This window comes from Stegodyphus dumicola, chromosome 2 (assembly GCF_044657685.1).
Source record: "Stegodyphus dumicola isolate Sdum_Otavi_A_Nest chromosome 2, ASM4465768v1".
Classification (NCBI taxonomy): domain Eukaryota; kingdom Metazoa; phylum Arthropoda; class Arachnida; order Araneae; family Eresidae; genus Stegodyphus; species Stegodyphus dumicola.
This window is the reverse complement of record NC_140769.1, coordinates 32,989,724-33,003,035: the sequence shown is the minus strand read 5'-3', so window position 1 is coordinate 33,003,035 and position 13,312 is coordinate 32,989,724. Positions and strand designations below refer to the sequence as shown.

The 13,312-nt window shown below is 37.6% G+C and overlaps 1 protein-coding gene across 7 annotated transcripts in view; it reads right to left on the bottom strand.

The window, feature by feature from the left end:
• The window catches only part of LOC118190443 (uncharacterized), a 495,778-nt gene that overhangs the window by 38,706 nt on the left and 443,760 nt on the right, over positions 1–13,312 (bottom strand). For all 7 annotated transcript variants that reach the window (XM_085810552.1, XM_085810555.1, XM_085810551.1 and 4 more), the window contains 2 exons: positions 12,882–13,055; positions 3,297–3,453 (listed from right to left, as the gene is read on the bottom strand). In XM_085810552.1, the coding sequence (XP_085666678.1) occupies positions 3,297–3,453; positions 12,882–13,055 (331 nt within the window). The remainder of the gene's footprint in view (positions 1–3,296; positions 3,454–12,881; positions 13,056–13,312) is intronic.

The window sequence follows — 13,312 nt, the reverse complement described above, 5'->3', positions numbered from 1 at the left end:
GTCGAGCTGAGGATACGTCAGGATTGGAGCAGATGTTAAAGCTTCCTTTAAGTTGTTAAATGCATCTTCGCATTCTTTTGTCCACAAGAACGTTTGCTTGCTCTCTGTCAGCTTGTGAAGGGGTCTTGCGATGGAAGAAAAGTCCTTCACGAATCTCCTATAGTAGGTGCAAAGCCCTAGGAAGCTTCTCAGCTGATGGACATTTTCGAGACGTTTCCAGGATTTAACCGCTGATACCTTTTCAGGATCCGTGCGTACACCTTCTGCAGAGATGACATGTCCCAGGTAAGTCACTTCCTTTAGGAACAATTTGCATTTAGCGGGACTCAGCTTCAGATTGGCTTCTTTCAGTTTCTGAAGCCCCTTCCCAAGATTTTCTAAATGTTCTTCAAAACTCTTTCCGACAATAATGATGTCGTCCAGGTATATCAGGCAGGCTTCGTAAGAAAGGCCTTTCAAAACAGTTTCCATAAGACGTTCGAATGTTGCCGGCGCATTACACAGTCCAAACAGCATCACTTTGAACTGCCAAAGTCCCTGTCCCGTAGTAAATGCCGTCTTTTCTCGTTCATCAGGATGGATTTCTACCTGCCAATACCCACTCTTTAAATCAAGTGTTGAGAACCACTTGCTTCCAGAAAGAGTGTCTAGAATGTCATCAATTCTAGGAAGAGGGTAACTGTCTTTCTTCGTAACCTCATTCAACCGGCGATAATCAACGCAAAATCTTGTTGAGCCATCTTTCTTTCTGACAAGAACGATGGGAGATGCCCATGGACTCGCTGAAGGCTCGATGACATCGCCTTCTTCCATATCTTTTAACAGTGTTCGCACCTCTTCCTGTTCAGAAAACGGTAGACGTCTTGGATGTTGCTTGATCAGGGGATGATAGCCGGTATCTATTCTATGTTGTGTCAAACTAGTTCGACCCACGTCGGAAGACGAGCGGGAGAAAACAACTTGAAGATCTTTAATGACGCGATAGGCAGCATTTTTCTCTTTATCGTTTAATTGTGCATTCTGCAATAACTCCTATGTAATGCTCTCTGAGGGCACGGATTCGGGGATGTTACTCTTTCTTTCAACGCTGGTTACTGGAGTACATGTTGCAACCACTTCACCTTTCTTAATAACTCTCGACTTTTCAGTTACATTGGCGACTCTCACCGGGATAACCGTTCTGGATAGGTCGACGAGCGTTGAGGCTACTAGTACTCCTTTTGGGCTATTACAGTTATTGGGATATTCTATGATGCCGTAGCAGAAATTTCTGTTTTCGGCTATGGGATCCAGGAAGTAAAATTTCTGTTCTTGCCGGTATTGTGATATTGTGTTGTGCTATGATTTTATGGACAGATTTAACTTCTTCATCATTAACTAGAAATAACGCTATGTCCTCAGATGTAGAATGCAATTCGTTATTTTTAAAATCCAAGGAAAAATTGTATTTCCTTAGAAAGTCCAATCCGAGTATGCAAGAATCAGTGATCTCTGTTACATATGCCGTGTGATGGTAAGCGGCAGTTCCAAACGTGATGTTAACATTTACTTTTCCGTCGATGTCGATCTTCTCACCGGACACAGTCTGGAGGGTAACGCAGGGCGGCGTCCACATAAGTTTGTTTCCTAGTTGTTGAGCCAAATCTTTTCGGATAATGGTGACGTTGGCTCCTGTATCTATAGTCATATTGCACGGAATTCCATTAATATGTCCTATTATGAAAAGTCCATTACTGCCGCCTCTCACTGCAGAAATCTGAAAATCTGCTTTAAACGGGGGCTTTTCATTATCTGGCAACCTCCGCCCCGCGAGATAGCCACTAATTAGTTTCCTTGTTGCTTGTTAGAAGCGGTCTTAACATCCGTACCCTGGGGTATTCTGCAGTTTCGTCGTATGTGTCCTTCAGCACCGCAGTTCCACTATTGTTTAAACAAATATGGCATGTTACCACTTCTGAATTTAGATGGGTTCCAATTCGTTGCTTATTCTGCTTTGCTCCGTTTTATTGACTGAAATCATGTGTAGACCAGCGGTTCTCAACCTTTTGACTAACGCGTACCTCAAAACTGAAAAACTTTAGTACCACTACTACATTTTATAATGATTGTTTTTCAATTTCTCAATAAAAATGTTATAAAAAGATATATTTTGCCATTTGCACAACCTATTGGCTATTTGTATTAAATATACCACATTAAAAATATTAGATTAAAACTTGGTTAGCATTTTAATTATCAAAATTTACGTTATTCTAAAATTTCTATAATTTAGTGTGAATTTTGATGTGAGAATTAGTTAATTATCTGTAGAATTTTAGTGTGAATAGTTCTAAAATTTAGTATGAAATCTGGGGCTGTTTAACAGATAAGATTCCATTTTTTCATGTCTGGTCTTATTTTACTTAGCTTTAACCATAAATTAGAATCCTTTTAATTTTGTTCTGTATTTATTTTTCAAATATAACATGGAAAAAAAATCCTTGTTCACACAAATTGGAAAATCACAAACACGAAAAGGATCCTCAAATAGGAAATCTTTTGTGCAAAAAAGGCAATAAAAATTTGATAGCTTTATCTGAATTGCCTTTAATTTTTCTTTTTCCGGTTCAGTTTGATCACAAAAAATTTCTATCAACTATTTTTTTTTGGGGGGGGGGCGGGGGGTTAGGAGATTTTAAAAATTTAATTGTTAAAAATACTTTGTTTCTTTGCGTACCACCGGTTGAAAATCGCTGCTCCAGACCATTTCCTCGGCAAGGCATTGCCTTTATATTATTTTTAGTTACAGAATCAGAAATTTTTATTTTATAGCACGAGGCATTATTAGCCATTAAAACACAGTTTGTTTCAGCCCATAAATCACCAATTTGCGGCATAAGAGGGTTTCCAAATCACTGATGTACTTTTTCTGTCTCCGAGTACCTTCTACAATATAACCTCTCTAGATCTTCAGCATTCATAAGACTTGAGACTCTTAATGAAGATGTCTGTTTTACCGCCTTTTATCTTAAAAAATGTCTTTTGGTTGGTCATAAGCATATTGTGATGCTTCTTCATTAATCTAATATGTTTTATAAGCATTGCTCTTCAAATTTTCCCAACAGTTTAGATATCCTTAAATCGCATAAAATTCAAAATTAATCTAAATATTTTTAATAATATAAATGAAATGAGCTTGTTAAAAGTTCCAACTTGATATATGAATAATTTACTATCTCACTAACATGATAAATATAACTGTTTCATTTCGTTAATCTGAGTACACTAAACAATAGCGGAACAAAAGCTTTCATTACCTTTGATCAGCGTAGATAATTTCAGCCTGTGGTCCATGTATGGTGAAATAAGCATCTTGATGTGCTTCTATGTATGATATGTCAATTTCTGGTTCCAGTTTTGCAGGCTCTACGAACATCAACACTACTGCAGTGGTTCCGAAGTCTTTCGTTCGGGCTTAATGAAAAAAAGATTATATTTAAAAATAATGACCGGTTAATCCCAACCATGTTATATTTTCTGATATTAAAAATGGAAAATATTTTTGAAATTATTTTTCACAATAATTTGCTCTTAAATGTATAACTATTCACTTCTTCAGGCAGTCGAACACAAATTACCTGTACACAGTTTACATGGTGATTCGGAATTCGGTTGAACAAACTGCTTCTTCTTTTCTTAGCGTTAAATGAAATTAAATTGGTTGTTATTTTACTTGGATGTTTTCTACTCTCCAAGTGCTTCGAATAAAATTGAAATATATTATATTATGTGCGGAATACATAATTTTAAGATGCTTTTAAATTAATGCAGGCGAATATATATTACATATCGACTGGGCTCGGTGTTGAGCAAATATGCAGCTTATAAATATTCTGTGCAATATGTAAGATTTAAGTTTTACTAACAGTTAGCTTTATGTTAATGTCTTCCTTAACATGGTCTAGACACGTTCCTCGATAAGACCAAAGAGTATAGAAAATTTTACGGCAAGTGGCACAGGTTAAGAAAAGGACGCAATCTTAATCGGGATCTCAATAGAAGGCCGAGGCATTGCCATTCTGGAAAAGGAAAGCGCTCGCCGAAAAATTAAAGAGCTGTCAGAGGTTGGCCAAGTTCAGAAAGTACAGTAACATCCCTCGTAATCAGCATCCAGTTAACCGACAAATATCAAAATAACAGCGTTTTTAAAAGCCTAAATTTATATCCGAAATTTAGGACTATGAGAGGTAATCGGCTGAAAATATGAAGACTTTCGTATTATGTTTCCATAACACAACGAAACAAATCTAACCCAACCAATAAATTGTCCAGAATATAACGAAGTACCTACCTCTTTTAATGTATCAAAGTGTGAACATTGAAAGCAGTGTCCATGATTTTTAAGACACAATTTACATTAAAAGACGGCACTTATACTTTGGCTATTGCCTGAAGAGTGTTAAGAACATTATTTTACGTCAGAGCCTATCATGATGTTTGTAGATGACAAATCGAGTGACAAATATTCTCTTGGTTTTAAAATAAGCCCGGTGTCTTTGACTTAGTTGCATAGTAGGAGAAGAGTTAGTGAAGAGGAGGTGCAGGTTTGGATAGATTGATGTCAATTCTGATTCCATCCTGCAGTCAAGATGGCGACGAAATAATCGGACGTATGACTGGAAAGGAAAAATATGATGACGATAAGGAGGAGGAGGAGGAAAATTAAGATGAAGACAATAGCAGAGCAAGATAGTTATGTGAAAGGAAGACGACAAATAGTTACAGACTCATCAGATTTGCCGACAAATGTTCATCTATGTTTGTACATGATGTTATGAACCTCCATTGTACGCACAGCAGATTTTTGGAGATAATCTTGTAACCAGGCAGAAATTCTGAAATATATGTCTTCACACTAATAAATTCGCAATTTTCACATAATAATAACTTTAAAATGTATGTATGTATGTATGTATGTATGTATGTGATTATGGCAAAGCCTCGAGGGCTATCTGCCTAAGAGGAGGGATGCCTTCGTGGAGGACTTTCTAAGGGAAACTGGCTCGTATACACGTTACACATGGGGAAAACCACGAAAACGCCCATGCAGCCAGCCCGTTCGCGGGATTCGAACCTCGGACCGAACTACCAGTGTTCAGCGACTTTACCGCTCGGCCGCTGGTGGGCCTAACTTTAAAATGATTTTCTCTTGAAAAAAATCATCTTTAATTTTATGTAATTTTTACGAGTTTTCGGTATTATTTGTGTAATAGTTAATAAATCGAAAACTACGAGCAATGAACTTTCTACGCCGCAATTTCTACAGATGGCATCATAAAACAAGAACAAATAAGTTCTAGAGATGCATATTCAATTATCCGGAAAAATCTCTAATCCAGAGCCGGTTAAGTCAGATTGTATCGTGTTAGAATCTTTAATTGGTTACCTCCGATCGAAATAGTGTTATAAATCTAAACAGGCCCTTGTGGCTCTAACCGCATCGTAATTTTAGCTTACCAGTAAGTCACTGTTGTTGACCTCGATGAGAAGTCCCATAATTTAATATTTTACTATTTTAATTTTGTTAATAAAGCTTTGTGTTAGATTTTGCTTTGAGTTTTATCTTCAGTATTCAGAATTAAGCATCAAGAAAGGCATAAACTCGCCAGCCATTAGATCTCAGGTCAACTGTTCATAATTAAGCCATTATTGAGAATAAGTAATTCCCAATTAATTCAATACTTCAATCCAGAAATGCAAGCTGCCGCCCTGGAAGGATTTGGTTACATCGTCCAGACCATGCGCGCTTCGATGAAACCAGAAGCAACATTTAACGGAAACTCACCGGTAACCGGTTTTTTGGAAAAATTGGATGACCACTTCATGCTCTATCCCGTGCACGAATTTCAAAAAGTTACCTTAGCTACCAGCGCTTTGAGGGGCCAAGCGCTTAACTGGTTCAAATGTATAGGCAGAAGTCTCTTGGGTCAAGCAGGAAGTCCCACATATACTTACGAAAATTTCAAGACTGCCCTACTAAAAGCCTTCCCTGTTGTAAGGGATCGTGCGAAATCAGAAACGGAACTTTTCAGTATATATCAACAAAGAATCGAAAACCTCTCGAGCTTTATTTTAAGAAAAATTCACGTTTTCAAGCTCTTGTATGGAAACCGTCCGGATCCTGAAATAATTCAAGTGATTTTTCCGAGGTTACTACCCCAAGTGCAAGACTTTATTGAATTAAGAAATCCGACTACACTGGAAAAGTTATTTGAGCTAGCAATCCAGTTTGAAAGTAGAAGAACGGCGGACGTCGAAAGAAGACGCCAGTATCAACAGCGAAACAAATTTGGTACGCCAAGACTACAGCAAACTCAAGTACATGGCTACGGAGAAAAAGCGAATCAGTGGGCAAGGAAACTCGAGCATTCAAAAACAGCCGGCGAACGTCGACAGTTCAATAGCAATCCAGGAAAAAAGTCTCAAGGCCAGTGGAAAAAGAAGGAAAGCACGGAAAGGAAAAATAATTTAAACTAAAACGGATTTCTGCTGACGAGAGGGTGCGGAAATCCGAAGGCCACGAAAACCCCTCTTCCTACAAGTGAAATACAGTAATGGTGAAAAATTTGACTCTTCCGAAGATTGGAGTCTTGGTGAATAATATCCCAGCCACCGCACTCCTGGATACCGGCGCGCAGTGTTCCTGTGTGGCAGAAGAGTTTTTTAGGAAGTATTTTCGCAAATACCGCATATATAATGCGGATAATACGACAGTGTTAGCGGCGCAAGGAGAAAAATGTAAGTGCGTAGGTAAAGTACCTTTGTATATCCGTATCAAGGACGAACAAGTAAAGGTGATGTTTTTTATAGTAAAGAGTCTGAAAGCACATTTAATTTTAGGAATAGATTTTCTTTCAGAAGCACAAGCTACGCTGGATTTTAATGAAGCGTCCCTTAAGCTGACAATGAAACCAGTTCGTACAGAAAACGCTGAACAGCCGATGTTAAAACTTGACCACCTCCCTAATGACGAGCAAGGAAGAATCCGACAAGTGGTAAGTGAATTTGCTTCGTTATTTAGTGATATTCCAGGATTTACTCAGGTTACTAATCATAGTATTGACACCGGAGATGCAATGCCAGTTCGTCAAAAACCATACCGGTATGATAAGAATAAGGAAAAAATTATAGAATGGCATATTACCGATATGCTACGTAAAAAGATCATAACGCCCATCTCAAGTAGTTATGCTAGCCCGGTGGTTTTATGTAAGAAAAATAATGACTATCCTTTGACGCATCTAAAAAGATGGACATTCGCTATTGATTACCGTAAATTAAACCCCATAACTAAATATCCGGTATATCCGTTACCGATTATAGAAGAAATTCTAAGGAACATAAAATCAACCAAATTTATGACGACTTTAGACTTAACGATTGGTTATTTTCAAATAGGGGTGAGGCCTGAGGACGTGCCTAAGACTGCTTTTATAACCAAGTCTGGCACTTATGCATTTTTGCGTATGCCGTTTGGCCTTTCAGGGGCCCCGGCAACATTTCAGCGATGCATGGACATTGTGTTAAGACCTGTTCTTGGGAAGTCCACATTTATCTATTTAGACGATATCATTATTACTAGTGATAATCTCGACCAACACGTACAGGATTTAAGACAGGTGTTTTCTTTATTAAATGAGGCCGGTCTAAAAGTTAATGTCGAAAAGTGCAAATTTGCAGCCCCTGTATTAAAATATTTAGGTTACAAAATATCTCAAAAAGGGATCGAGACAGATGAATCAAAAATAATCGCTGTACAAAAGTATCCGACTCCAAACACGGCAAAGAAGCTCTCTTCTTTTCTAGGACTTTGTTCATATTATAGGTCCTTTATAAAAGATTCTGCGGCTATCGCTGAGCCATTGTTAAAATTAAAAAGGAAAAAGGCAAGATTCTCGTGGACGGCCGAAGCCAATAGTGCTTTCGAAAAATTAAAACAAGCATTAACGCAAGCCCCTGTGTTGAAATTTCCTGAAAAGGATGAGAATTTAGAAATTTCAGCGGATGCTTCGGATTATGCGGTAGGAGCGGTACTTTCGCAAAATCAGCAGCCCGTGGCATTTTTTAGCCGAACTTTAAATCAAACACAAAGAAACTATTCCGCGACCGAGAGAGAGGCACTTGCAGTTCTGTTAGCAGTGCAAAAGTTCCGAGTCTATTTTGGAAAGGCGCCGATAACAGTGCACTCTGATCATGCGGCGGTAACTAGATTGTACTCAGGGAAAAATTTATCCCCAAGGTTAATAAGATGGGCACTCAAGCTGCAAGAATATAATCTGGTAATCAAGCATACCCCCGGTAAGGAAAATATCTTAGCAGATGCCCTATCAAGAATTAAAATAGATGAACAAGGGAATACCGTAAAGGTGGCAATGCTCACAGCATGTACAATAAATTCCCGAGAAACTGTAATAACCGAACTGGGTAAGGATCCTGAGTTTGGAAGCATTTATGAGTATTTGAAGGATCCTGAAAATTTTAGCCACCAAGATATTGTGGCGATAAGAAATAGGGCGGCCCATTACGAACTAATAGATGGTCTATTATTTTATACCAAAACTACGAATTCCAGCAACGAATTTCGACCTGTTATCCCAGCTAGCCTTAGATTAAATATCCTGCAGGAGCTCCAAGACAGCCCTTTAGCTTCTCATGCTGGTATTCGGAAAACTATCCAACGCGTACGCGAGGCAGTCTACTTTCCTGAACTGCAAAAGTTAACAAGGGCGTATGTCCAGTCCTGCCCAACATGTCAAGCAGTTAATTATATTAATTTCCGCCCGGCCGGGTTTCTAAATAGTATTAAATCCGAATTTCCAAATGAAATAATTGGCATCGATTTATTGGGCCCTTTCCCAAAAAGTCAGTTAAATAAAAGTCGCTATCTACTTGTTATGGTTGATCATTTTAGTAAATGGACCGAAATTGTTCCCTTAAAACGAGCCTCCGCGAAATTAGTTACTGATTCTATTTTAAATAAGTATATTTTAAAATACGGGGCGCCCCTAAAAGTTATATAGGATAATGGTCCTCAATATGTAAGTAATATGTTTGAAGACATGTGCCAAAAACTGGGCATACGTCATTTAAAAATGGTCCCGTATCGGCCGCAATCAAATATAGCGGAACGGGTCAATAGAAATATAGTGAAAATTATCCGTAGTTATGTTAAAAATTTTCATAAAAGCTGGGATAACTATGTCAATGAATTTGCTTTCGCCCTTTGGACCGCAAAACATGATACAACGGGCAAAACTCCTGCTGAGTTATTTCTAGGCAGAAAGATTATAACACCGTTAGATAAATTATTTTATGTGCAACAAAGAGCCCCAGAATTTAAAATGGGTGATATAGAAAAACTAATTAAGGAAGCAAAGAATACGGAAGTAGCACAAAGAAAACAGAAGCTCTATTATGATTTGAAACGACGGGGAGTAACTTATAAAGTAGGGGATGAAGTTTTAAAAATTAAGCATTCACTTTCTTCAGCACCAGAAGATAAAACTGCCAAATTTTTTCCACGATTTGAAGGACCATATGTTATAGAAAAAATAACTCACGCTGTAGCAGTGTTAAAAGCCAGAAATGGTGAAACCTGTTCCGCAAACATTGATCAAATCAAGCCCTACTTCGATCGTAATAAAATGCAAATATTTTCAGATCTTTTGCAGGATCCGGCACGGCAGACACCGCAGGCACAAGCTCCAGAGGTGGAAAAACGACAAGTACAAGGGCAAGCCAATAAGAGGCAGGAGCAAGTGAAAAGAAAATTGCCCCGCGGAAAAATTGAAGGTAGCAAGAAAAAGAAGCCGTTCCACCGTCCAGAAAAGAGAGTTCACGAACACCCCCAGAATGAAGAAGGGAGAAGGACGACGTATGTGAAGAGAACCAGGAGAAATGACGGCAACTATAACCCGGCTCTAAAACGGAAGATCGACTCATCCGACAGGACTCTCCGCAGTAAATGTAGCCGAACTGCGGAAGGGCCATCAGCGGCGGAGGAAAAGTTACAAGGAAAATTTGAACGGCCAACAACGAGGTCCAAGCAGGAACACGACAGAAGTTTCCCGGTTCCGCCAAGACCAGCTGCCATCAAACGGCCAAGACCACAAGCAGAGGAGAAAAAGAACGTATTCAAGGGTGGCCGAACTGGTGAAAAAAGGAAGCTTCCAGAGGAAAGCACTGAAGGGCGAGCCCGTACAAGAAGGAGAATAAATCACACAACGATCTGCAATACCTTTAAAGACTGGGCCTAGAAAAGGATGTCCGAATATCACAAAGATAAGTAAAATTTTATGTTACTTTGCAAACTTAAGTTAATCTTTCATTCTTACTGCAAGTGGCAGATTTCAAGAAGTTTTACCTCATGCGAGGTCTACCTTTATCGCCAAAAGGGCGAGAAATGAGTTTTTACCGATTTTGGTATTATGTTTTTCAATTACTCGCGCGTAAAACTAAAGTTGATGTATAATAGCGTTGTGTAAAGACTTAAATATTGTAAAAAGTTATTGTATAAATTTTATTTAAAACATTCTAGCAAGAAAGAAGTTTTAGTCTGAAAGACTTTTTGAAATGTAGTATTATTTCAATGTAGAAAGATTTGGCACTTGCTTTGAAAAGAATAGAAGTTAACAATGTACTACTAATGTATGTTTTCAAATGTGTAAAATTAACGGCATGTTAATATGTTCTTATATATAATGTGAACTGTTATTTTAAATGTTAAGAAATACCGTGATATGGTAAAAGTGAATGTTAAATTTTTTTTTATTCGTGTGACTGTAAAAAGACTAAAGCATGGCGAATATGTGTTAAAGGTTGAATGATGTAGTTAGGCTCTCTGACGCTACACTTTAGAGTTAGCCACTTTTAGAATAGTACCTCAGGGTTTAGAGTTGAAATTAGGGTGTGTTAAGAGGTCTTGTTATGTTGAATTTTAACACGTTAGTGTTTTGATTGTAGGAGGAAGTGTGGAACACGTAGACAGAAACACATTCGTGTTTGGTGTTCTTTTACAACACATGTCAGAGAGCACGGGGAGAGATAATTAAAATAGTCATGAATGAAATAAGAATGTTAAGAGAAGTATAATTGTATATGTTACTTGCCACTTCATTGTGTAACATTTCATTAAACTAGTTTTCCTTCCAGATCTCTGGAAGGAACCAGAATTGAATAAAAGCTCCTGTTTAGATGCAGTACAGATGAAAAAAAATTGTTGTATATCCTGGGAGCTGCTATTGTAAAAAAAAAAACAAATTTCTTTCTTTTAAATTTCTAGTTTCTAGCGAAGTATGTTTGTAAAAGATTGGCCTCGCGTTAGATTCTAGAGCTAAAAGTTTTCAACAAGGTCGTTTTAGACCTCAGTTTCAAACTAATTAACTCTGGCGGGAAGTATGTAAGGATCTTAAGTTTTACTAACGTTTATTTTTATTTTGAATCTTTACTATCACTTCTTTATTTTCTACTTCCGGCCAGAATTATAAGCGTTAAGTTTTTATGCAAAGTTGTCTGTCGAACGCCAAGTATTTAAGTTGTGGCCTTTTGCCAAGCGAGAGAGAGGAAGCAGTGAGTTCGAAGCAGGCCGCTTACCTTAGAAGTTACGCAGTTGCTTGTTGCCTTCCAGGCCAGAGGTTTTAATCCTCTTGATGACTTTTAAACGTATTGTAGTGTTCTCAGTTATCTGTACTACATACGCCTTCCTGTTAATATAAGGCCAATCTTCCACGTTTATTATTCTAAAGTTAAATTAGAGTTTAGTTTTATTTTTTATACTTTTACGTTAGACCCCCAAGTGGCGGGTCAGTGTATTCCGAAGTACGGAAGTTATTGTATATAGAGAAAAATAAAGGGTTTTGTATACCCTTCGTGTGTATCCTGTCTACGTACCACAATTAGTGAACATAGCTTTAGTAAGCTCTCTGTTCCGAGTCAGCTCTTTGTATGTTCCCGAAGAAGGTGAGAAGGAACATTGACCCTGATATACTCTCCTAATATGTTTCTTCATTTAATGTTGTTTAATAGAGAATTTTAACCTTTATTAAAATAAGATGAAAATTAAAAAAAGGAGAGAAATATATAAAAAAAATTGAAAGCGTTCAGATTTTATATTACGCCCACAAGGGCGTTTTTTTAAGGTATTGATTTTTACTTTTACTTATTAAATCTCATGTTTTTCACACTTTAAACCATAAAATTGAATTCAACAGCAGTATCACAAAATATTTAAAAGAGCATATATTTGGAATTTCCGATACACAGTCTCGTGCGCTGGAGATAAAAATGCTTTCTGCCCTGTACAGTGTTGCCATTGCTCGTTTTGAAATCGTTGAGTTTGTTAATGAAAAATTCCATATTGTTTGACAAAATATGAAAGAGATAATAAAACAAATTCCAAATTCCACATTTGGGCTTCTAGATGCTCATATTCGAGTGGAGGACTACGTTATTAAGAATTTGATGTCTCTAGGTGCCATTCCTTTTCAGAGTTCGAGAAACATACATATGTTCATACAGATTCTTCATTATTTAATTTCTTTAAATATCATGCAGGGCTCTAAAATTTGGTGGCAACAATTAGAAAAGTGATCCGACGCAAAATGCCAAAACAAAATTTAATAGCCCCCTTCTGGTCAAATTTCCCTTCTGGGCTAATCAACTTAAAATCCTCTTACTTGTATTACAGTAAAATACAGACTTGGCTTACCCTATAAAAAGAACTTAACTTACACGTTTAGCTAAATCCAAAGGGCACAACTGAACTATTTGTGCTACAAGAACAGAACTGCATCCTTTGGTTATTACAATATTTCTCCTCAGTAACGAAACACTTAAGCACTTACTCAGTTTCTTTCCTTTTGTTGTGCTGGCAGGTTCAGTATTTACATTCTCTTGAACTTCATTAATATGAACTGATATTTTAAATACCATTTTTCGATGTCTAACCTCTCCGGATCGAGGCAATGGACGCTGCTGCATGTGCGCTTTGACAGTCTTCGTCCTTCTCTTCGACGGCTCTACAGAGGAAAAAATGTATCGATCAATACATAAATGAAAAAAACACAGGAAACTGCAACAAAGATTATGTGCATGAATAAATCATGAAAATCATACAACATAAGTTTGAAATGGAAATTACCTTATTTTCCAAAACATAAGATGTATATTCTCCACGAAAACTTACCTCAAGAGTGAATTATAACTTTCGAAATATAAACAGCGCATGCGCAGACTGATACCCCCCCATCGCGCTGGGGACCAAACTGCTGGATTA